Source organism: Peromyscus maniculatus, chromosome 20, assembly GCF_049852395.1.
Source record: "Peromyscus maniculatus bairdii isolate BWxNUB_F1_BW_parent chromosome 20, HU_Pman_BW_mat_3.1, whole genome shotgun sequence".
NCBI lineage: Eukaryota > Metazoa > Chordata > Mammalia > Rodentia > Cricetidae > Peromyscus > Peromyscus maniculatus.
The window spans coordinates 28,303,179-28,329,213 of NC_134871.1; the positions used below are offsets into that span (position 1 = coordinate 28,303,179).

A 26,035-nucleotide genomic window follows, 5' to 3' on the forward strand; every position below is an offset into this window, starting at 1 on the left:
ATATTGATCTTGTCTTAGCAATCGTGTTAATTCACTTAATAGTGTTTATAAGTTTTTTTTTTTTTTTTTAATTGCATTGGGAAGTTCCCTCACACCAGGTTTCTACCTGGCCTCAAAATGCCCCCTTTATCAAGACATCTCTTTCCTTACCTCACCCTCCATCCATGAGGATGACTCCAGCTAAGACTCACTGTGTAGACCAGGCTGGCGGTGCTGCTCTCAGAGCTCCGACGGCCTCTGTCTCCTGAATGCTGGCATTTTCTTGTTTTATGTCATCCCCCCTTCCTTTCCTCCTTCTAACCCTTCTCCCGCCCTTCACTTCCCTCCCTCTCAAATGCAAGGCCTCTTTTTCTTTAACATACATATATATGTATATGTGTGTGTGTTATATGTGTGTGATATACACACACCCTGCTGAGTCTGCTTAGCGTTGCCTGCGTGTGTGTGACTTCAGGGCTGACCATTCGGTATTAGATAATCAGCCGGGCTCCTCTCTGGGGAAGACTGACTGCCCTGCTCTCTGCAGTCCTTAATTGCCCGTAGCTCTTTGTCGGTGGGCTGGGCCTCATCTTGTTCAGGTCTTTCTTATGCAGCTATGATTTGTTGTTTTGTTTTGATATCTTATTTGTTTTTACTTATCTACAAGGTTTTATTTTGATAAATTGAATGTATAACCAGACAATTTTATGTAAAGATAATTAAAACTCAGTAATTAAAGTAATGAGAAGGAATTTGTCCTAGAGGATTAGCATGTTAAAAAAAACCAAACCTAAAACCTCTCACCAGGTGTAGCTGCATACACTTGTAATCCTAGATTCCAGGAAGGCAAGGCAGGAAACCTACCAATTCAAGGCAAGTCTGAGCTATATGATAAGACCTTGTTTCAAAACAAAGCAACAAACAAAAATCTCATTTCTTCAAAACATGTATGTTGGTACAAAATTTTGGAAGTTAATTTTGCACACGCATTAAAAGCCTTAACATGTGTCTTAGTTTGGTTACTACTGCTGTGATGAAACACCACAACCAAAGCAACTTGGGGAGGAAAGGGTTTATTCAGCTTACACTTCCATACCATAGCCCATCACTGAAGGAAGTCAGGACAGGAACTCAAGCAGGGCAGGAACCTGGAGGCAGGAGCTGATGGAGAGTGATGGAGGAGTGTTGCTTACTGGCTTGTTCCCCATGGCTTGCTCAGCCTGCTTCCTTGGAGAATTCAGGACCACCAACCCAAGGATAGCACCACCCACTATGGGCTGCACCCCCCCCCCCACATCAATCACTAATTAAGAAAATGCCCTACAGGCTTCTTTACAGCCTGATCTTATGGAGGCATTTTCTTTTTCTTTTTTTTAATTTTCTTTTTTGGTTTTTCAAGACAGGGTTTCTCTGTGTGTATTCCTGGCTGTCCTAGAACTCACTCTATAGAACAGGCTGGCCTCGAACTCACAGAGATCCACCGGCTTTTGTCTCCCAAGTGCTGGAATTAAATGTGTGCCACCACCACCTGGCTACAGACATTTTCTTAATTGAGGTTCCTTCTTCTCAGATGACTTTAGTTTGTGTCAAGTTGACATAAAACCAGCCAGCATATTAATAATCTTTGACTCCATAAATTTCTTTTTGCATTTCATTCCTAAGAACATAAAAACACAAGGATTTATGCATGTGGATTTGAAAAATCTATCACAAAAAACCTGCTCCATAGATTATACCATGTAATTTACAGAATACTATGCAGACATGAAAATGTTTTATAACATTCAAATAATATGCTCAAATGCTAGAGATTTAATGTTTATTGTATGATCCCAACACTATAAAACATATCCATGGGCTGGAGGGATGGCTCAGAGGTTAAGACTACTGACTGCTCTTCCAGAGGACCCAGGTTTAATTTCCAGCACCCACATGGCAGCTCACAACTGTCTGTAATGCCAGTTTCAGGGGACCCAACATCCATGGTAAAAACACCAATGCACATTAAAATAAATAAATAAAAAAAAGAAAACTTAAAAAAAAAAAAAACCATATCCATGTGCATACATTTTAAAAAGAGAGGCTGTTGAGATGGATCAACACAGAAAAGCCTGATGATCTGAGTTTGGTCTCCAGAACCCATGTGTGGTGTTTGAAAGAGACTGGTTCCCAGAGGCTCATATGTTTGAATGCTTAGTCATTAGGGGATGGAACTGCTTCAGAAGGATTAGAAGGTGTGGCCTTACAGGAGGAGGTGTGGCCTTACAGGAGGAGGTGTGGCCTTGTTGGAGGAGGTGTGGCCCTGTTGGAGGAGGTGTGTCACTGGGACATGGGCTTTGAGGTTTCAAAAGCCCACATCAGGCCCAGTGTCTCTCTCTTTGCTTCCTGAGGATCAAAATGTAAAGCTCTCAGCTCCTCCAGCAGCATGGCTTCCCACCTGCCTCTAAGCTCCCTGCCATGATGCTAATGGACTAATCCTCTGAAACTGTAAGCAAACCCTAGTTAAATGCTTCTTCTATAAGAGTTGCCCTGGTCACAGTGTCTCTTCACAGCTATAGAATAGTAACTAAGACACCAAGTAAAGGGGGAAGGAGAGAACTAACTTAATAAAGTTGTCCTCTGACCTCCACACATATGCATGCCATGGCGTACTTAGCCCTGCATTCACACATCATAATAACAATACGGGCCAGCAAGTTGGCTGGACGAATAAAGACACTTGCTGCTAAGCCTAATGACCTAAGTTCAATCCTTGGAACCCACATAAGTAGAAGGAGAAAACCAACACCCTAAAGTTATCTTTGATCTCCAGATATTTACCATGGCTCACACACATATCTATACACACACACACACACACACACACACACACACACACACACACACACACACACATATATTAAAAAAATATATGGGCTGGAGAGATGGCTCAGAGGTTAAGAGCACTGGTTGCTCTTCCAGAGGTCTTGAGTTCAATTCCCAGCAACCACATGGTGGCTCACAACCATCTGTGATGAGATCTGATGATCTCTTCTGACATGTAGGCATACATACAAGCAGACATTGTATACATAATAAATAAATCTTAAAAAAAAAACCAAATAAATGTAATACCATTTTTAAAATTTAAAGTCTGGAAGGAAATGAAACAAACTGAGATTAATGATACTTATCCCTGGCTGATGGAGTATAAATTGTTTTATTTTATATAGCTTCATCTCTATAAGAATCAGTTGTCTGCAATAAACCTATCTTCCTTTTGTAATAAAAAATAAACATATGTATTCACAATTACAAAAGTAGTTGCCATGGAAAAAAACAATTAATATAGAAAAAAGAACAGTGTAGGAGGTATCCAGAGACTTGAAAAGAAAACCATCAGTGAACATGGCTAAGAATACTATATATAGCCAAAGATGTCACTATTGAAAACGCAAAGTGGCGCTGGAGAGGTGCTCAGTGGGTAAGATAAGACGCTGCTCTTGCAGAGATGCCAGGTTCAGTTCCCGGAACCCAGGCTGAGATCTGACTCAGGTACACACCCCCACACAGACATGTCCCCCCACCCCACCTCCTACGCATGCACACAAAGTGAGTTTGAGACCTGTGGTGGTTTGAATGTTTGAATGCTTGAGCCCCAGTAGTGGAACTGTTTGGGAAGAACTAGGAGGTGTGGCCTTGTTGGAGGAGGTGTGTCAGTGGGGGTGGCCTTGGAGGTTTCAAAGCCCACGCCAGGTCCAGTCCCGCTCTTTCTCTGCTCCCAATTTACAGATCAGATGTGAGCTCTCAGGTATTGCCCCAGCACCATGTCTGCCTGCATCCCACATCCCGCACCATGATGATCATGGACTAACTCTCTGAAACGGTAAGTAAGACCCCCATGAAATGTTCACTTTTAAAAGTTGCCTTCGTCATGGTGTTTCATCACAGCAACAGAACAGTATCTAGGGAGGAGTTATGGGGGTGGGGCTTGGAATCAAGTGCAGAGCTGTGAAGGGAGGTCAGATATTCACAGTTCAATCACAGCCGCTCTCTGTTCCAGTCCTGCAGGCTTCCTGGCTGCCTGATTCAGCATTGCCGCGTCTCAGCTCCTGCCCCCTGGGTTTGTACTGGTGCTACACTCACTCCCTGTGCTGAGACTGTCTACTTCCTGTCTCTTTCAAGACTTTGATTAAATGCCGCTTTTTTTCTTTCCTTTCTTTCTCCCTCCCTCCCTTCCTTTCTTCTTTCCTTTCTTTTCTTTTTTTTTTTTTTCCGAGACAGGGTTTCTCTCTGCAGTTTTGGTGCCTGTCCTGGAACTCCTTTTGTAGACCAGGCTGGCCTTGAACTCACAGAGATCTGCCTGGCTCTGCCTCCCGAGTGCTGGGATTAAAGGCGTGTGTGTGCCATCGCCGCCTGGCTCTCTCTTTCTTTCTTTCTTTCTTTCTTTCTTTCTTTCTTTCTTTCTTTCTTTCTTTCTTTCTTTCTTTCTTTCTTTCTTTCTTTCTTTCTTTCTTTCTTTCTTTCTTTCTTCCTTCCTTCCTTCCTTCCTTTCTTTCTTTCTTTCTTTTTTCTCTTTTTCTTTTCTTTTCTTTTTTTTTTTTTTCCAAGATAGGCTTTCTCTGTGCTCTCCGTGTCGTCCTGGCTGTTCTGGGATTGCTCTGTAGGCCAGGCTGACTTTAAACTCAGAGATCCCCATGCCTCTGCCTCCTGTGTACTGGGATTAAATGTGTGCACCACCAGAGACCAGGTCTTGCTATAGAGCCTAGATAGTTTGAAATTGGCTACAGACCAGGTTAGCCTCCGACCTGCAGTGATGCCCCTGCCTCTGCCTCCCCAGTGTGGGGGTTACAGGTGTGTACGGCCACACCCCGCTGTGGGGAGGCTTTTGGGTACCACTAATCTCTGCTGAATTATATTACTTGCTCAGAACATGGCACGTTTTGGCCCAATCACACATTAGTCATGCTTGGTGTATTACCTTGACTAGAATATCTTCTACAGACAATAAATGTACAGTTACTAATTGGATTTTCTTTTCAGTATACTTTTGAGAGCTGACTCAGCAGTTAAGAGTGCATAGAGTTCTTGCAAAGGACCCAAGTTTGGTTCCAAGCACCTACACCTAGTGGTTCACAAATTCCGTGGAATCCAACACCACCTTTTGGACCCTGTGAACACTTATGCTCACATGTGCGTAGAGTACCCCTGCTCCCACGCACGCACGCACAAATATTTTAGAAAAGAATAATATGTCTTTTAAAAATAGGGACTGAAATGTAAAGAACTGATTTTCTTTTTATCTTACTAATCTTTTGGAGCAGTGTAAGAACTGGAAATTTTTAGGGGGCTGGGACTGTGACACCTCAAAAGTCACTAACAAGGCAGCTGCCCAGCTTTTCCCCCGTGTCTCTGTCCTTGCCCTTAACTATTTCTCAGCTCTCTCCTATGCTGCTGTAGACGGGACACTCCAGCGTTCTGTCTGCACGAGTGGGTGCTGTAGATGGGACACTCCAGCCAGCGTTCTGTCTGCACGAGTGGGCGCTGTAGACGGGACACTCCAGCGTTCTGTCTGCACAAGTGGGCGCTGTAGACGGGGCTCTCCAGCGTTCTGTCTGCACAAGTGGGCGCTGTAGACGGGACACTCCAGCCAGCGTTCTGTCTGCACGAGTGGGCGCTGTAGACGGGACACTCCAGCGTTCTGTCTGCACGAGTGGGCGCTGTAGACGGGACACTCCAGCGTTCTGTCTGCACGAGTGGGCGCTGTAGATGGGACACTCCAGCGTTCTGTCTGCAGGAGTGGGCTTCCTCTTTACTCCCTCACCATTGTCTAAGTACGTGGAGCATCTCTTTCTTTGCCAGGCTTGTCCATCTGGCTCCTGTCCACTCCCCAGCATGGTGGGAAGGTGGCCTTTCTAGGGGGCAGTTCACCCTAGTGCTGCTGGCCTGGACCACAGAGCTTTCCCAGCATTCTTCTCTGCCCACGCACTGGGCTGGCCAGCTTCGTGGTCTTGTCTCTAACACGGCCTGAAGATAGCTGAGCTGCTGGCTCCCAGCCTAGCTGGTGAGACCTCCCAGCTGGAAGAGCCCTGCCCTGACTCCCAGCCAGCCTCTCCCAGGCCCCACACTGCAGTTTCTACCGTAGGATCTGACGGCAAAGCGCGACCTCCTTGTCTGCACCATTCTGGGGTGTGGAATAGGATCTAGTAATAGGGGCCATGCTGAGGCAGTGTGGGGAGACGGTGCCGCTGTGGAGAATAGGGTGGGAGTCAGGACTCCTCCAGGAAGGAAGTTCTGAGTAGACTGATGGGTTTTCCCCATTCCTCTGACCATGGGGCAGTACTTTCACCTGGCCTAGTCCAGCTTGTCTGCCTTACACCATGGGCCCCGGGTTATATGCATCCTGGTGTGACTCAGCTGCTCTGTGTGGCCAGACTTGGGTTCCCATGAGCTTTCAACAGAAGTCTTGAGTTTGTATGTACTTTTATGCTTAGTCAAGACATATGGTACATGCTCATTAATACTGAAATTCTTTGAAGCTAGTATTATCTTTGTGTTAGTGTGTATGTGTTCATGTGTGGACATGTGTACAGGTGTATATGAATGTGCATGTACACATGTGTGGAGGTCAGAGGTCAACATTGTGGATCTTCTTCAATTGTTCTCTATCTGCTTTCTTTGAGTCAGGGTCTTTCTCTGAACATGGAGTTCACTCGTTCATCTAGACTGGGTGGCCACTGAGCCTCAGGGGGCCTCCTGTTTCCACCTCCTCAGTGTGAGCCTTTTGTACAGGGGTGCTAGAGATTTAAACTTCATTGCTGACACAGCAGTCACCTGACCAACTGAGCCACCTCCCCAGATCCCAGTGTCATCTTTCATAAAAGCTTAATTAGCACCTGGCAATTTGATCAATCATTTCTGTAAATGATCTCATTCAGTCTTCAAGACAGTAGTGTGAAGTATCATTGGGTATTACCATGTCCTGTTGCAGCTGAGGAAATTTCAGCATGAGGTTTGCCCAAGATCACCCCAAGAAAAGGCAGAGAGATGGACTGAGCCAGGAGCACAGGGGCCCCCTTTGATGGGGATGCTGACTCATTGTTTTTTGATGGGGATGCTGACTCAGAATTTTGATGGGGATGCTGACTCATCATTTTGATGGGGATGCTGACTCATCACTTTGATGGGGATGCTGACTCGTCATTTTTTGATGGGGATGCTGACTCATCACTTTGATGGGGATGTTGACTCATCGGCCCAGCAGCCACAACTCCCACCACAGTGACAGTCTGACTGTTGTTTCATAGTTCAGAATGTGGTTTCTGGGCTGTGGGGTGGACAGCATCTTGCTGAGAACTGCTCAAGTTTTGTACAGAAAGGAGGGGAGCCTGGGAGCAGAGCAGACTACTCAACCACAAATTCCCTCCATAAGCAAATAAACAACTGTACATTAGCTATGTCCTGGGCAGGAAGGTCTAAACACCCTTTGGTCCTACGGTAGCTCTGTTTCCCTTATTTTGGTATCCCCATCTCCCCCGCTTTATGCGGTGAATGACCGTCACTTTACAATCCAGCCAAGGCCTTTCCGTATCCAAGAAGGGTTTTGCCTCCTTTGTTTTTTGCTGGGTCATGGTGGGCCTGTAGTAACATATGTTTTTGATGTAATGCGCCCTGCCTCTGGGTTTAAGCTGTTGATATTAAGGGATTGAAGAAAAGGCAATAGGAGGGATGCTTTTGAAAACGTGCACAGGAGTACATACTGAATGTACTTTTGAAAGGTGGAAGGTACACAAACTTTTTATAAATTAAAACCCTATTTTCTCATCCATATGCATTGCAGAGACGCCTTATTTTATTCTTAGTTGTTACTGAATCTCATTAAAATATCACTGGGCCCTAATACTTGAGAAACAAGCATCTCTCAAGTGACCTTTCCACTGTATCAAAGGATAATGGTCTACCCACAAAAGCCCCAATGTCCCCTTGCACCTTTATATTTAAGAGAATATTTCTGGCATCTTTTATAAAACTGGTGATCACCTTTAGTTTATAGATTTTTCTGTTCTAATTTTAGGAGTTTAAATTAATTTCAATATTTATGCATATAGCTAAAATCAAACTGAATTAAAGAGACTAAAGAGAACTTGAGCAGTTCACCTACCCCCCACCCCCACCTCCTGCCCTCAAGAAACCACATCCAGTTCCTCTTGACTCAGCAATCCTCCGGTCCTCATGCGGAGTCCAAGCTGGAGCCCACAAGCCACAAGCTTTGGTGCAAATATTCTCCAGCCCTGTTACGATGACAGACACGGCTGAGGCAGCGTGTGGGACGCTGGAGTGTTAGCATGCTCAGCATGTGCTGGAAGAGCACGCCTGCACGGAGTCTCCAGCAAAAGATGCCTTCGGAAATATTGTCTGGGGACCTTGAGACAAGGGAGCCACATCTTCGGACAACCTAGAAAGGCCTAACAGGAGGAATAAGGGCAGAGTCCCATGACTTAATATGTGATAATCTATACTTGGGAGAGTTCTATGCCCACAGCAATTGTGCCAGTGTGTGTGTGTGTGTGTGTGTGTGTGTGTGTGTGTGTGTGTGTGTCTGTAACTTACTTGTGCATGTTTTCTTATCTGGGTTAAGAGCAAATCCCTCATGGCACCGGCACAGGTAGGAACTTTCAGCATTTACACACTCATGTTCACATCCATGATTTTCTGAGGCGCAGTAGTCCACAGCTGCAGAAAACAACATGCATTTACATTTTAATTAGAATGTTGGAATACCTATAACAAATATAATTAGTTAATACTGTCATCCCCGAAGAGTATGGATAAATATCACCCCAAGATTCTCCTAAAAAAAATCAAGATTTTTTTAGATTAGGCTTTCATTCTAGAAGATAAAGAATATATGGACAATTCTATTTAAAAGTCAGAGAAATGCAAATAAAATTATCACACATATGCACATATACCCCTACTGAACTGGGAAAACAGAGATGAAATGAAACCTATGCTAAAGCTGCAGGGGTAGCTCCATGATTGACAGGGGCAGCTGCGGGGGGGGGGGTGTGCGGGGGAGGGGAGCTCGATGATTGACAGGGGCAGCTGCCGGTGCAGCTCGATGATAGGGCACTTGTCTTGTATTCATGGCTCTAAGATCAGCACCATAAAAACAAACAACAAACAGATGAAAACCCAAAGCAGTAAGAGCACAGTGTGCCACCACGGATCCTGAACAGCATCAGTTGATAAGAATCTGTATGGAAGCAATTTGATAATTTTACCGTGCAAATCTGACTCAAGCAAATAATTGAAAAGTGGAGAAATTATTTATCTGCAATAAGATATTTATAGCAGCATCATTTACAGTGACCAAATACATCTGGAAAATAAGATGAACTTATGTTAAGGGTAAATTCTTTAGTAATGCATGAGAAAACATACTGGTTTATATCTCATTAGTTTCATAAATACTGAGTATTTACTATAAACTAGGCCCTGTTTTAGATGCTGGAGACAGAGTAAATAACAAATGAGACCCACGTAGCCTCCAGGCATTAACATTGGTGGTGGTGGTGGTGAAGGTGGAGGTGGTGGTGGTGGTGGTGGTGGTGGTGGTGGTGGAGGTGGTGGTGGTGGTGGTGGTGGAGGTGGTGGTGGTGGAGATGGTGGTGGTGGAGGTGGTGGTGGTGGTGGTGGTGGAGGTGGTGGTGGTGGTGGTGGTGGTGGTGGAGGTGGTGGTGGTGGAGGTGGTGGTGGTGGTGGTGGTGGAGGTGATAGTGGTGGTGATGGTGGTAGTGGTGGTGGTGGAGGTGATGGTGGTGGTGGTGGAGGTGATAGTGGTGGTGATGGTGGTGGTGGTGGTAGTGGTGGAGGTGGAGGTGGAGGTGGAGGTGGAGGAGGTGGAGGTGGAGGTGGAGGTGGAGGTGGAGGTGGAGGTGGAGGTGGAGGTGGAGGTGGAGGTGGAGGTGGTGGTGGTGGTGGTGGTGGTGGTGGTGGTGGTGGTGGTGGTGGTGGTGGTGGTAACAGACAAGTCATCAAATAACACAATCCATTAGAAGATGCAGAATGTTCTGGAGGAAACTAAGGTGAGTAGGACCTGTCAGGGAGGACACTGGGTTGATGGAGGTGGTCAAAAAAGGTGATTGGACAGTAAGGAATGCGGTACCAGCCACAAAGACACCCAGGAGTGAGCATCCCAGGTGAGGAGAGTAAGTGCACAGGCCCGGAGGAGGGAACAGCCACCCATGCTACATGACCGGCACCAGGGCAGTGCGGAGCAGGAAGAGAGGTAGAGGAGAGTGGTGTGGTCGAAAGGGAGTTCTGTCTGGACGAAGGGAAGCTGCCTTCAGTGCTCAGAGGTTCCTAAGAGCCTGGTCTATAAAACCTCAAGGTTTCAATGCCATCACTGACTCACTGTCAGGCCACTTAGGGGTGGCAGCCCAGGCCACCACTCAGCAGTTGAATGTGAAGAAACACATTTCCCAGTCATGGGACCCTCAAAGAGTTTTAAAGTCCAGAGAGTTCGAGTCCACTCAGCTCTGGGATTATTCACCAAGTATTTTGGATTTGTTACATAACTTCCTTAGTTGCAAACCTGTGTTTGTGAAAAGGAAGGCCAAGGTTAGGGGCAGATGTATGGAGCTCCTCTCCAAGTCAGCAGCACCTCTGCTGATCCTCACTCACTCCAACAAAACCCCTCTGTCATCCCTGCCTGGAGTCTCCATGTGCGCCTTCATATAGGGAAGGAGCGCAGTAACTGCCGGCTGCCATCCCTGGTCCAGGCAGATCACAGAGGGCTAAAGTCCCAGAGTCAACGTGAGCCTTGCCACATCCAGGCTCTGCCCAGTGTGGGAGAAACCACTCAGCTGTCCTCGGAGATAAACAGCGCTTTAGTGCAAAGTAATGAAGACTAAGATGGACATTTGCCGTGATACCTTATCACAACAACAGAACACCGACTGGAGATTGTCTCTCCATCACAGTCTACAATTCCTCACATGCGCTTTCTCCTCTCCCTTCCCTCTACAGCCGTAGACATTTTTCTTGCCTGTGGTTCTTCTGCTTTCTATACATGGCAGTGACTAAAGGCTCAGTCCTCCATCCACATTTCATCAATAGGCAGGAAATGATCCTGGCTGTTTCCAGTCACAACCAAGCCTAGTGCACACTGGGAACTTTACTCAATAGCTTATCCTCTCAAATCCTATGTAGTAGGTGTTATGACTCCTCATTGCGGATGAAAAAAAAAAAAACCCCAAAACTTGGAGATTACATGAAATAAAGACGTGCTTCACTGGGCACTGGAATGTAAGGCTTGACGGAACAAGTAAAGACACATAGACATTTAAACCGAAAAAAACAAAAAACGAATAGCTATTAAAAGGAACAAGGGGCAAACATGCTGCTTCCTGCCCGCCCTGCTGGCTTTCTACGCATCCTCTTCAGCACTGTGCTACTTCCTGCTTTCCCTCTGACATGTCCTTGCCTTGTCTTGTCATAATTCCAACTTCGCTTTGCCTAAAACTCAGGCTGTCTTTTCTTGAGTCCATTCTCATCTCTCCTCGTCACTGTTGCGTGATTCTCAGAGTCTTAGAAGCTCAAGTTCATGAAATTTCAGGTGTGTCCAACCCAGGACAGCCATGAAGTGGCCCAACAGAAAACTGTGCTCTTACTTAAAACATTATGAGGTGATTTTGTTTTGTGATATTTTGTAGCCCTGGAGTCTCCACCTCGGAGGATGGTGCCTTGTTGGGCCACTTGGGTACCTTCTAAGGATATTTCACTATGATAGCTCTCTTTTGAAAACACTTCCACCTCCACACCATCACTGTCCATCACGTGGCTTCTTGCTTGCTCATCTGTCCAGTGGCTGCTCTTCCTTCTATATGCAGATTTTCCGGTCCAGCTCCTCAGATGTCTCTCTTCTCTACCTCTGTCCTTCCTGGGTTCTCAACACAGCCCTATGGGACAGCAACTGACTTTTGAGAATTTTGACTCCCTAACTGAGGCTACTGGCCACAGAGATCTGCCTGCTCATTTTACGTCTGCTTCCCACAGAGGCTTGGTCAGTGTCTGTCAGGAGAGGTGTGGAGACGGTGATGCCAGGATCATCAGAGGGATGAGACTCGGGTCACACTAGGATAGTGTTTCTTGGCTTACCATCCTTCTGCTTGACCACCTAATACAGGCAAGACATTCTTGGCATTTGGGCTGTTTGCCTCGCCTTTAACGGCTGAACCATCTCTCCAGCCCAAGACACTCTCATGTGCTCCTAAGCATCAGCAGGGAAAACACCCGTCTCCATGAACACAGCCCAGCACTGCTCCCGGCAACCACAGCGTGTTCTCGCTCATTCTCTCTGCCCTTCAGCAAATGTCAAATGCCACACTTACAGCAGAATCCTGAGAGACACAAAGATTCTCTACTACCCGGGGACAATTAGGCAATTATTTGGTAATACAGAGAGGACTGGGTGTCTGTGTCCCCCCATGTCTAGTTTCCTAACCTCCCATGAGCTGGCCTCCTGCTCACCGATCCCCTGGGACTCTCACAAGCTCTTGGTTTCTCCCCGACTCACTCAGTAACTGTGTTCCTGACTCCTGATGCTTACTTAGCACCTGTCACTCCTCACAAAGACCCCACCCCCTTTCTTATCTTTACTTTTTCAGTTCACAAAGTTTCTATTCATTTAACAACAGGAAGGGGCAAAAACAGGCGACAAAACTAAACGGCAGAACTTCTTGTTCAGCATGGACAAGGTTTTGTGGTAGACATTTTAGCGGGAATATGGTAGAAATACAATGAACTATTAACAGTGATTTCCTCATCCTTTAAATATTAGTTGTAGCTAGAGTTTTCCTGCCTTGCCCACAATCAAGACAAATCTTTGTCACCCGCCAGTCCCACAGCCGCTCAGACCCAACCAAGTAAACACAGAGACTTATATTGCTTACAAACTGTATGGCCGTGGCAGGCTTCTTGCTAACTGTGCTTATAGCTTAAATTAATCCATTTCCATAAATCTATACCTTGCCACGTGGCTGGTGGCTTACCGGCATCTTCACATGCTGCTGGTCATGGCGGTGGCTGCAGTGTCTCTCCGCCTCCACCTTCCTCTTCCCAGAATTCTCCTCTCTCCTTGTCCCACCTACTTCCTGCCTGGCCACTGGCCAACCAGTGTTTTATTTATTGACCAATCAGAGCATTTTGACATATAGACCGTCCCACAGCACTTCCCCTTTCTTTTTTTTTTTTTTTTTTTTTGGTTTTTCGAGACAGGGTTTCTCTGCGTAGCTTTGCGCCTTTCCTGGAACTCACTTGGTAGCCCAGGCTGGCCTCGAACTCACAGAGATCCGCCTGCCTCTGCCTCCCGAGTGCTGGGATTAAAGGCGTGCGCCACCACCGCCCGGCTCCCTTTCTTTTTTTTTAAAAGGAAGGTTTTAACTTTTACACATCTCCAAAGTCAGCTTGGTATTTTTGGGAATTTGGGCGTAGCTTCTCTTACTACTTCCTGCTGGAGGGGGGCGCTGTATCTTATGGGGACACAAAGAAAATTTTAGGATCATGGAGTAGTCCGTGACTTGAAACGATTCTGGATGTTGGATCATCTGGGCCATGGTGTCATCGGAGACCTTTCAGGTGGTCTTGGCTGGTCAAACCTGATGTATCTTAATCTGGAACAAATCCATAGCCTCTGGCTTTCTGTGGAAACAAAAGCAGAGCCTCCTTTCCAAAGCAACATATCCTTACATCCAAATTTTGAAGTTAAGGTGCCTTTAAAATACACATTTTGGCATAACTCAACAGCTTTTGCAATCAAATGTTTCTCTTCAGTTACGAATATCAAAGAGAACATAATCCAGATTCTCTGTGTGGTAGCCATCTTTATGTGGCTTATGTTTTATATTACCTTGAGCCTATTGCTTTAAACTGCAGCCTTTTAAGCCTGAAACGGCGCTGCGGCTGCTGGATCTGCCCACTTCAGCTTCCCAACATGGCAGTGGTACCTTTTCTGCCAGCTCTGGGAGCCATCCTGGGTCTATGCTTTTATCCAAGCAGCGTGTAGCCCAGAAACCTCTTTTTTTGTTTTGTACTAGCAAAGGCTAAATCCACCATGCAGCTTAATGTGCCACTTGCAAAGGCTTCATTCCTGCCATACTGCAGATCGAGCGCACACGCCAGGAACCCGCCAGTAACTCAAACTGGCAGCTGCTGCTCATTTGAGAGAGACAATTAGGAAGCTGTTTTTAGCTCCATTTTAGAATCTTTTCTCAGGTTTTAGGTAGAAACTCTTGCCCCACGTTGGGCGCCATTTGTAGCTAGAGTTTTCCTGCCTTGCCCACAATCAAGACAAATCTTTGTCACCCGCCAGTCCCACAGCCGCTCAGACCCAACCAAGTAAACACAGAGACTTATATTGCTTACAAACTGTATGGCCGTGGCAGGCTTCTTGCTAACTGTGCTTATAGCTTAAATTAATCCATTTCCATAAATCTATACCTTGCCACGTGGCTGGTGGCTTACCGGCATCTTCACATGCTGCTGGTCATGGCGGTGGCTGCAGTGTCTCTCCGCCTCCACCTTCCTCTTCCCAGAATTCTCCTCTCTCCTTGTCCCACCTACTTCCTGCCTGGCCACTGGCCAACCAGTGTTTTATTTATTGACCAATCAGAGCATTTTGACATATAGACCGTCCCACAGCAATTAGTTGTACAATAAAAATGAATGAAACAAAATATAAGAATGGGTGGTTATGTGTTGGCTTCTTTTTTGGTGATGTGTCAACCTGCCACTCTGTCATGGTCACCACCAGTAAATTAACACCCCCAACCCCAACAAATAGCTCTAAAGCTCACTAAACCAATTCCGGTGTGTAAAAACAAAGTCACAGTACTCTCATTTTTCTCATGCAAATAGCAAATGACCACTTTTTTTTTCTTTTGTCTTTTTCCCCGCCCTGCATACCCCTAACTAATAATCAGGGCATGCTGGAAAATATGCATTTGAAATGCAAAAGAGTAAACATATACTGTGGAAGGAAACGAGGAATGAAGGGATACACCATGGTCTCTGAAAGCAAGGGGCTGCAGAACAGAAAAGCAAGATTTGGTCGGAATCTGGTTCACTGCAGTTCGGCTTACTGAACTCCTGTTATTACCTGCTATTTCTTGCTGCAATGATGAATGAGACCAGGCAAAGGTGTTCCAGCCAATCAGAAGGTGCTGCACACATTAGGGGTTTGCTGGCCTGCTCTGCAAGGGCTAAGGAAGACTGCACCTGTCTCTCACCTGATCGCCCAGTGTGGAGTGGCCAAGTGCTCAACTCTGAATCTGTGTTTGCATCTCCAAGCACTTCCTAAAGGCCCCTTCCCTGGCTTCTGTGTTTGAGGCTTTTGATTTTCTGTGACCATGATGTCAATACACTGAACTGCAGGTCCAAAATGAAGGATAAGGCCACCAGTGTCTTTGAGGTACCACATAACACCTCCATCCATCACCAAGTAAATTTCATATATAACACATATAGTTAGGTCCCCAAACTATGCTCCAAATCCACCCTGCCCTTTTCAAGCAGTGAAGTAATAGTTATGTGTGCATAGACTATCACAGGCATGCTTTGTGTGGAGGATCTAGAATAAGCAAATACTGACCTCAAGCAAAAATGAAGCCTTTAAAGCTTAAATTCTGCCTAAAAAGCATCCTTCCTCAGCACACGGGACTAAAGAGACACGTACCTGCACATCGCTTCCCGTCCTCGGCCAGGGCGTAGCCACTGTAGCACTGGCAGACGAAGGAACCCGGCACGTTCACGCACAGCTGCTCACAGCCATGGTCCTCTGTGGCACACAGATCCTGGACTGAGGCAAAGTTGCACCATTAGCACATAGCTCTGGAGGAGAAGTGCTCCTGGCCCATGGCAATTCAACTCTTTAACACTTACTGCAGCAACCTAAATCACATTACACATTTTAATAGATTATCATTGTAGAAAACTGAGGGGCAAAAGTACATAAAAGGAAAATCCACCTGTGGTCCCATAACCCAGAGCAACCCCTGCTGACATCGTGTGCATTTTAGTGTAGAGAACAACTTTTTCTTTTCTTTTCTTTTTTTGTTTTTGTTTTTCAAGACAAGGTTTCTTTGTGTAGCTCTGGCTGTCCTGGAACTTGCTCTGTAGACCAGGCTTGCCTCAGACTCAGAGATCTGACTGCCTCTGCCTCCCAAGTGCCAGGATTAAAGGCGTGTGCCACCATAGTCCTGCTGATAAAACCATTTTCAAAGTTGGAATTATATGGAAATTCACTAAATAATTAATATCAATTTTGTATTTTCCTGTGGTAATGAAAACCACTTTGAACATATTGTGAGGGCTCATGAGAGCTGAGTTGTGAACAAGAGCTTCTCCATGCTCCCACAAAGACCATTCCTAGCCTTTGGGCAACACAGCTTCACCAGTGTACAGGAGATGACTTTGTTTTGGACAGCCTTTGACATCATGAGATAAGCTGGCCCAGGGTGCTACCGAGTCGCCACTCTGTTGAAAACGGTGTGCTGGTTTGGATAAGAACAGCCCCATAGGCCCACAGATGTGAATGCTTGGTCATAGGGAGAGGCACTACTAGGAGGTGTGGCCTTGTTGGAGGAAGTGTGTCACTGGGGATAGGCTTAGAGGTTTCAGATGCTCATGCTAGGCCCAGTGCTCTCTCTTCCTGCTGCCTGCCTGTCAAAATGTAGAATTCTAGCTCCTTCTCCAGCACCATGTCGCCATGCTTTCACCATAAATAAACCTCTAAACTGCAAGCCAGCCCCAATTAATGATTTCCTTTATAAGAGCTGCCGTGGTCATGGTGTCTCTTCACAGCACTAGAACACTGACAAGACACATGGCAAGGTCCCATCAGCCTTTCCTCTACCCATCTGACTACAGGGGAGGTCTTTGGAAGTTCTCTATGCACTCTGCTTATCCATCCCCATAATGGGTGAGGAAAACAGAGAAGCCAAATGCCATGAGAGGAGCTAAGAAAGATTACAGGGAGGGATGGAGGACTGTCTAAGTCAGGAGGACTGTCTAAGTCAGCTAGTCACCGCATTTCCACAGTGCTGAGCTAGCTAGTCACAGACATGCAACGTGGGCATGTGTGTATGGGCATGTGTGTTTGGACATGCGTGTTTGGACATGAGTGTTTGGGCATGCGTCTCCCGCCATGGGTGCAGGAATATGTAAGAGGATGGAAAGGTTAAAGAACCTTCAGCCCAGCACTGACTCAGCCTCTCCTTGGCACAGATGGGCAGACATGATGGTGCTGTTTCCTGGCAAGGAATGCCAGGTGCCATGTAGCTCTATCCACAATCCTGCCATTAAAACCAGAGAAAGTCAGAGAGCATTAAAGGGATTGAATATATTAAAGAGAAGTTCCTTTTTTTTTTTTTTATCACATCAAGTGTGACAAAACTTAGTTATCCAGAAAGCTGTCAGTCCCTGACTCTCAGGTATAGTTAAAAGAAAAAAAAGTCTGTATTGATTAAGCCAAGGTTGATTTTATTTTTAACCATGTTTGTATGTGCCCACAAGCATAGCTACCCATAGAGGGTGTCAATCCTCTGGAGCTGGCGTTACATGCCACTGTGAGTCCCCGACATGGTGCTGGGAACTGAACTCGGGTCCTCTGTGGGACACTCTTAGTGGCTCAGTGGCCTCTCCAGTCTCATAAAAGCCTTGTTTAGGGGTAAGCCCTGGATGTCACTTATTCTCACCCAAACATCCACGAGTCTGCGTTTGCCACCATTCACCGCACAAGCAGCTTCTCTAACAGCTGGTTTGACTGTCACCTCCGGGGGCTGGGGGATGGCTCAGTCTGTAAAGTTCTCATCTTGGCAGCATGAGGACCCGAGTTTGATTCCCAGAACCCACATCAAAAGGCAAGCATGGTGGCACGAGCTTGCCATCCCGGCGGTGAGGTGGAGGCAGAGGCGAGCAGGTGGCACTCGGCCAGATAGCCTCGCCCACCTGAAGACACAGGCTGGCGACAGACACCCAAGAAAAGGTGCACGGAGCATAAAGACTGATGAGGAAGGCAAGCTCTGGCCTCCACAGACATGGACACACATGTGCACACACACAAATATGCAATATCACCTACCTGTTCTTTGAATTTTGTATTGTGTTTCTAGATAAACATATTAAACCAGTGAAAAGATAAAAAAACTGATCTGACTCAGCATCTATTAAATAAATTGAGCACTTCTTCACTTTTTATTTTTATGGGTATGGATGTTTGCCTGCACATATGTCTGTGCACCATATCCACGCATGTGGTGCCCAAAGAGGCCAGAAGAAGGCATCATATCCTCCAGAACTGGGGTTACAATAGTTGTGGGTGCTGGAAGTCAAACCCAGATGCTCTGGAAGAGCAGCCAGTATTCTTTACCCCGGAGCCATCTCTCCAGTCTGAGCTGAGCCCTCAAAAAATAAAATAAAGCATGTGTCTTTAATCCCAGCACTCAGAAGGCAGAGGCAGGTGGATCTCTGTGAGTTCAAGGCCAGCCTGGTCTACAAAGAAAGTTCCAGAACAGCCAGGACTGTTACACAGAGAAACCCTGTCTTGAAAAAACAAAACAAACAAACAAATAAATAAAATTAAGTAAAATCTCCACTATCACATATTGAAATGCTCAGGTCTAAGGAGGAGAATGGAGACTGAGGGGACATGCTGATATGGAGGACAGGCTTGGCAGTTGGATTCTGCTCTGGGAATTCCCTGACAAGTGGCAGACACCAGATGGCTGAGAGCCCTCCAGGAAGCCGAGGAGTCCCAACTCTGCTCAACAGATGACAGGGCCACCCTCAAGGAGAGACCAGTGACTCCATCCAAACCCTGCTTTGTGCTCCCAAGTGATGTGTCTGGCAGCATCCGTCACAGATACTCAGCTCTGGGGACCTCACCGACCTCATCCGACTTCCAGCTCAAAGAAAACTATCGCTTTGTATGAGAACAGTGATGTGGTCCCCAGTCCCAGACTTCTGTGTGCCTGTTGGGTGATGGGAAGTTTGCCTGTTGCCATGAGGAGCTTGAGCTGCTCGGAGCTTTTGACCTCCCACACTGGCTGTCCGTGAACCCTGTTCGCTTCCTCCTTGGCACGTATCATGATACTAGCAGTATATATGCTCATGCAGTGACGTGGTCATGATATTAACGGTATACGTGTTCATGCAGTGACGTGGTCATGATATTAACAGTGTACGTGTTCATGCAGTGGTGTGGTCACTGTCTTCTTTACTGGAATCTAAGTCCCTTTGCAAGTGGCCAACACTCTGCACAAAGCCCTGCTGATAGGGACAAGGGGTCCCAGCTCACTGGCAGCAGCTGTTCCTAAGCCTCCCCAGGACAGGGTTTCTCTGTGTAGCTGCCTGTCCTGGAACTCACTGTGTAGACCAGGTTGGCCTTGAACTCACGGAGATCTGCCTGCCTCTGCCTCCCGAGTGTTGGGGTTAAAGGCCTATAGCACCACCACCTGGCACAAAAGAACCTTTAGAAAGTAGCATTTTGAAGCCAAATGAAGCCCAGCACAGGGAGGTAGAGGCAGGCAGATCTCTGTGAGGCCAGCCTGGTCCACAGAGTGACCCTGTCTATCGAAGAAGGACAGTCTTAACCAAACTGCCTATTAGGACTTTCTGGAGCCCTTCCCAAAACACTGATGTTGGGGCTCTAAAATGCTCAGACGGGTAGCATACCTGTTGTGTAAGCTTGAGGATCTGAGTTCAACGCCAAGCAATGTAAAAACCCAGACACATGGGCTTGTGTCACTGAGGAGACAGAGATGGGAGGATCCCTGGCTCACCAATGAGCCAGCCTAGCCTGACAGGTGAGCTCCAGGTCCCAGTGAGACTCTGCTGGGGTGGAGGAGGAAAGGAAGAGAAGGAAAAAGGAAAGGAAAGGAAAGCAAGGTGGATGCTTCCTGTGAACAACACCTGAGGCTGGCCTCTGGCATACGCACGCGCACACACACACACACACACACACACACACACACACACACACACACACACACACACACGCCCGCGCACCCCATACTCTCTCCCGATGCCTAGACACACCCCTTCCATTAAACCAGACTAGCCAGGGGTAGGGTTTTGGCAGTAGTGTTTGCTAAACGTCCTCAAAGCCCTCAGAGTGCAGCAGGTGAGAATCACTGAACCCCATAAACAACAACAACAAATCCCCATGCTCCTCTGAGGGGAAGGTGCTCAGACTCCTCTTAGGACTGCAACCCCACGGCTCAGCCTCATCTCTGCAACAAGTCTCAGAGCGATGGCTGCCACCCTTGTTTCCTCTCCAGACACACATGAGAATGAGGAATGTGAAGAACCAGGAAGGATTATAGCTCTCATTCCCAAAGAATTGTCCCATGAAAGCGAGCTTGCCAGTTGGCTCTGTGTGGCTTTTTCTTTCATACTGTTTTTAGAATGTCGGGATTTATGGTCATGAGTGATTTGTACTGACCCAAGGGAGATCATTGAGGAATTAATCTAATTAAACAAAGACAAAGGAATAAATGGAAACTGGGTTCTAACAAAATGACTTCTTGTTTTCCTGGCAGTGATCACTTCCATTTGAAAAAAGTACAGATGTTTTTGGACAATTCCTTATGCTTTTGAAAAACAACTTTCCCCCCCTTCCTCGCAGCCTGGACTTCACTGAAGGGTGAGAAAACCACTCAGGGGCATGGGAGAGGCCGTGTTATCCTGGCACAGCCTTCTGCCTGCTCTGTCTGGTGATCCCAGCTACGGCTTGTGACTTCAGTTAAGTATCGTCTCTTCCAGGATCCTGCTCAAAGACTTCTTCCTCTGGGTCCTGCAGCCATCACGCCTGACCCCTGGTGCTGGAAAGGCTGGCCACCCGTCTGCCTGACACAGAGGAGCACAAACCGGCCTGTGCCACCCGATTCCTCAGAGCCTCCTGTACTGTTCCTCTGCGTGATTCACAAATGCTCGTGGCTGAAGGGACAGTGACAAAGGTCCATATGCCTTGCCTCCAACAGTGGCGTTCCTAAGTTCCCAAAGCCCTTTCCCCTAATAGAAATGACATCCTGGGAAGGTGAGAGACATAAAAACAAAATTCTCCACATCTCTATACCTCTCCCCATTCTCAGCAAAACGCACGCCTGTCCCCGGGGACAAGGACATGTAGGCACCAGGCTCTAGTTTCAGACACCAGAAAAGCTGTCGTCATGGGGAGGGATCTGTGTCTAGCTGTCTGCTACTTGCCCTGTACCCACTACAGCGCCTGACACATGGGAGTTGCTCAACACGTACTTGTCGGATAGACAAATCAACCCACGTCTGTGTCACAGACTTGCTGGGTGTTTCTAATTAATTCTTCTTACCTGGGCTGTAAGCTCAGTGAGGGACTGAACCAACACTCAGAAGTGTGGGCGTTCCTGTGGTGTTTGGATCAAACCATGAATTTGATCTTTAATTTCCCTTTCAGATTAGCAGAGGATGGTCACAGAAACTTGGAAGTCATGGGTGTTCCTCCTTCTTCTGTGCCCTTCAGATCCAATCAACTCTTTAGTACTTGCGGTGTTTGAAAGAAAATGGCCTCCATAAGGAGTGGCACTATTAGGAGGCATGGCCTTGTTGGAGGAAGTATGTCACTGTGAGCATGGGCTTTGAGGTCTCCTTTGCTCAAGCTACACTCAGTGTGGCAGACTCCTCCTGCTGCTGTGGATCAAGATGTAGACCTCTCAGTTCCATCTCCAACACCATATCTGCCTGCATGCCGCCATGTTTCCCACCATGATGATAAGGGACTAAACTTCCGAGACTGTCAGCCAGCCCCAGTTAAATGTTTCCTTTATAAGAGTTGCTGTGGTCATGGTGTCTCTTCACAGCATGGGAACCCTAAGACAGTGTTCTTTGTTACTCTTCCTTACCTCCCCTGCCAAGAGGAGGCAGCATCAGCTCAGCAATCATGGTAATCTGTTACCTGGTCTTCTGGTGTCCAATCGTCCTCTTTAGCCTCAAAACAAGCTTTCTCTTGCCCCAGGACTTCTGCACATGCCACTCTGTTTACCTCAAATGCTCACACCCCTCTTTTCCTGCTTTTTGCCTACCTAATTCTTATGTATCCCTCAGGACACGTCTTAAAGTGTATCTTCCGAGGGGACTGCGGGTGCCATTTGTTAGTCTTCCTTGCAGCTTCCCTCTGTTGTGACATGAACCTTTCCTGCCTGTCACACAGGGCAGACGCATCCTCATGAGTGTTCGCTTGACTCAGCACTCTAGCTCAACTATCTGGCATGGTACCTGGCATGTTTGTGAATGACAGAATTAGCCTACTTATTCATTCAGGAAAATTTTCATTGCATAAGGAAAACAACAGTTAATCAAATAGACCAAGAAAAAAAATAAGAAAGAAATCCCCTACCATCACAAGCTGAGAGTCTAGCAGGGAATTCACTGGTGTGTTGGATTCAGCTCATCCAGAAGAGCTGACAAGCATTTCTTCCCAACACTGCATCCCATGAGCTACACTGCTAGCTTGAAATGGCCATGGTGGGAGTGTTTACACCAGGGAAATTGGCAGACACTGTGAGCTAGGGCCTTTTCATCTAGGAAGCACATCACTGATGAGGGACCAACAACACGATCTTGTAAGGGAGTCAGGAGTGTTTCAGGGCATCACTTTAAACAACATGATGGAAAAGGTGGTTTTGCTGAGGTGACTTTGTGTAAAGACCTGAGGGGATGATGTAGACACAGACATGAGGGAGTCGCCACTGGCGCACGGTAGTTATGTCTCTCCAGGAAAGCAAGGGGTGAGGCAAGCAGGTGGATTGTCATCTTTGGAAGTAAGCCTGGCCCTAGCTGGGGAAATTCAGCAAATGGCCTTCAAGAAACAGTTTTCATGAAGATGTGAAATAACTGAGTGTGCACAGTACCGTCTGTGCAGAGTTAAAGGGGGTAATAACAGATGGAGAAGCATGTGGTCCAGAGTGGGCGTGACAAACGCCAGTCTCTTCATTTCCTGTCTTGAGGCAGGATGGAGAAAGGTCTGCATGACACAGGCATGACCTTAAAAACAAGATTTGCCCAAGTCACAATTCCATGAAGACAGTTTCGTTTTATTGGGTACTTAGGGATGCTTCAGACATGGATATTACATTTACAAAATATTTTAAAAGTATCTCTGGCTAAGTTTGGCTTGCTAAATTGGTCAGATACAGCAACAATTGGCATTTTGAAGCTTATAATAAATGATCTGGCCAAATTCAAGCTCCACCTTGCCAGGGGGCAACTATTAGCACACAGCTTCGGTCAGCAAAACTAGCTTGTCTCTCGTTGGTCCTGGAGAATTTTACTGGAACGGCTGACTGCAAGTGCAGGTGAAATCAATTAGTCAGGGCGTGCTAGCTATGAGTCTCCCCAGAGGGTCACATGCACCCTGGTTTAAGTTCCCTTCATTCATATCCAGATCTTAAAGCTGGGTCTCAGCCCAGGGAACTTGGGATGTGCATCTCCTTAGTCGGAGGAGGGGAGCCTGAGGCAGAGGCTGTGGCTGCTTGGCTCACACCATCCAGGGCTTAATCAAAGGGCTTTTATGGATGTTTCAGAATGGTAGACAAGCCACAGGGCCTGCTCTTGACACCAGTGACAGCTTAATTTCTCCTTTGGAGTTAAAGCAAATGAACACCTTCAGTTAGGCACTCTAGTGGTTTTTTTTTTTTTTTTTTTTTTTTTTAAAGTTCCTCCTATTATTTAAGCCAAGATGCCGACATCAGAAACTGTTTACCACAGCAAGAGAGAGGAGAGACTTACCACGACTGTGATTTCACTCCACTGGCAACACTGGGGTCTCTGCCTGCCTAACCCAAAGGCTCACCCCGGGTTAGAGATCTACAAAGGCAAGCCAAAGCCAAGCCCACATTTTGGGGACCATCCCCTCTCTTTCCAAGTGCCTAAAGGCACTAATCTTATTTTGACAGCTGCAGTTTGGATTTTAAGACTCAACAGTAAATGTGAGTCATCAGCCTTGTGCTTCTCTGCTGAAAGAAACAAACTGAACACAAAGTCCCAGAGAAACAAAGCTGCCCTCTCCGGCAAGCCCCAGCTGGGCCAGCTCCTTTCTCCCCAATCTTTGGATCAATTCTCCTATTCACTAGCAAGATTTTGGGTTTCTTTGGGGTAAGGAAAGTGAGGATAAGAGGTCTCCCAAACAAAATACTAAAATCCAAGTAAGGGGCTAGAGAGATGGCTCAGAGATTAAGAACAGCCAGTGCTGTTTCAGAGGACCCGGGTTCGACTCCCGGCATCCCCATGATGGCTCACAAACAGCTGTAACTCCAGTTCCAGGAGATCTGGTGCTCCCTTCTGGCCTCCACAGGCACCAAGCACACAGTGATGCACAGGCGTAGCCATAGGCAACATACATATACATTAAAATAAAATAAAAAAGACCCTGACTGAAGTAGTCAATAAAATTATACTCCAGCATGTAAAAACAGCACTTTTCAATTTCCAAAGTTATCACATCATTATGGGTCTTCACACACACACACACACACACACACACACACACACACACACACACACACACACACACACACACACAGGGCTTCCTAATGAGAGGTCAAGATGGGAGGGACATTAGAATCCACAGGTGGTTTGTGGGCCCTGCTGGGAGGTCTGACTCAAGTCTAGGCAACCAGAATTTCTAACAAGCTGCCGGGACAGCCATGCTGCTATCTGGTGCCTGTGGAGACTGCAACACAGAGAAGCAGTTCAAGGTTCAGACTCATCTCGCCGTGCGTGGAATTCTTCCAAAGCTAGTATTGCTCCGTGTTTAGTCAGTTCATTCTCCCACGGGACTTTCTTTGCCCCAGATTTCTTCGGTTTTCAACTCTGCCCTGGGACAGCCAGAGGCACAAATGCAAGGCACGCCACTGTCTCTAAACTCCAGGGCCAGCAGCCAGGATTGGGAAGCTGGAGGCAGAATTCACGCTTCTCAGTAAGGGTTCCGAGCATACACAGGCGCTCTAAGCAGCAGCTGGGCCAGAGTCTGGCTTCTGCAGTAGATTCTCTGTTCGCCTGTGCTCCCTGTCTTCCTGCTGTGTGTGTGTGTGTGTGTGTGTGTGTGTGTGTGTGTGTGTGTGTGTGTGTGTGTGTGTGTCTGTCTGTCTGTCTGTCTGTCTGTCTGTCATGTTCTTCCCCTGCCTGTAGCTGCTCCAGCACTCACTCCCCAACCTTCACCTTCCATGCACCCTCTCCTTCCTCTAGGATTCTCTCAAATTTAAAGGTCAGTAACCACCAACGAGCATGCCCAGCCCAGGCTTTCCCTTGAGCGAAATCTTCCTTCCCTGGGCACTTGTGTGGTCTAGCTCCCGAACTCCATAGTTTGGTCTCAAAACCATGTTTCTCTGTGAGGAAATCAGTCAGTCTCACTGCTACTAACAACCCACCAATCCTACTTGATGTCAATAAGGACCTCCTTGAGGCAGACTGTTGCCGTGGTCTAGCTAATTCTGCAGGCATAAGGAATGCACACTGAACTAAAACTGATCAGAATCCTTTCCTGCGCTGCATGTGGGGCATAAGGGAAGCTAACATCTTAGTTTCTTAAGTCTCACATACATGAGAGAAGTGCCCAGGAAGAGTGCTCGCCCACAGGGAAAGAATAAATGACATCTTTGTGTCATTGTCTGCCTACTAGCACAGAGCACACAGATCCAACTGTGATTTTAATATGCAGGACTAATTGCAACTTTGCCCTTGACACACATGTTCAGCTCCTTCAGTCACCAAAGACACAGTTGGAACTCAGTTTCAGTTTCCAACTGCTCCATCCTGTGTCCCAGCTCACACATTCCTTTCCTGAGCCCCTCAGTACCTCAAGCAAGCCTTTCCATGTAAGCAGTCCAGTCTAGTTCCAAGGCTCTTTCTCTGGTCTCTCTTTCTGTAGCACTTTGTCTGAGTACCACTCACACCCCTGAAGCCTCCATCTGATGACTAATGCCAGCTTCACTGAGCTGCAATTGGTATAAACAAATTGCATGAAGTACAGTCTCAAGCAACTGTG

At 46.8% G+C, this 26,035-nt stretch overlaps 1 protein-coding gene across 3 annotated transcripts in view; it reads right to left on the minus strand.

The window, feature by feature from the left end:
* Matn2 (matrilin 2) overlaps positions 1–26,035 on the minus strand; it is a 152,093-nt gene that overhangs the window by 32,893 nt on the left and 93,165 nt on the right. For all 3 annotated transcript variants that reach the window (XM_076555933.1, XM_076555932.1, XM_076555931.1), the window contains exons 5-6: positions 15,695–15,817; positions 8,569–8,691 (exon numbers count right to left, since the gene is read on the minus strand). In XM_076555933.1, coding sequence (XP_076412048.1) covers positions 8,569–8,691; positions 15,695–15,817 — 246 coding nt within the window. The remainder of the gene's footprint in view (positions 1–8,568; positions 8,692–15,694; positions 15,818–26,035) is intronic.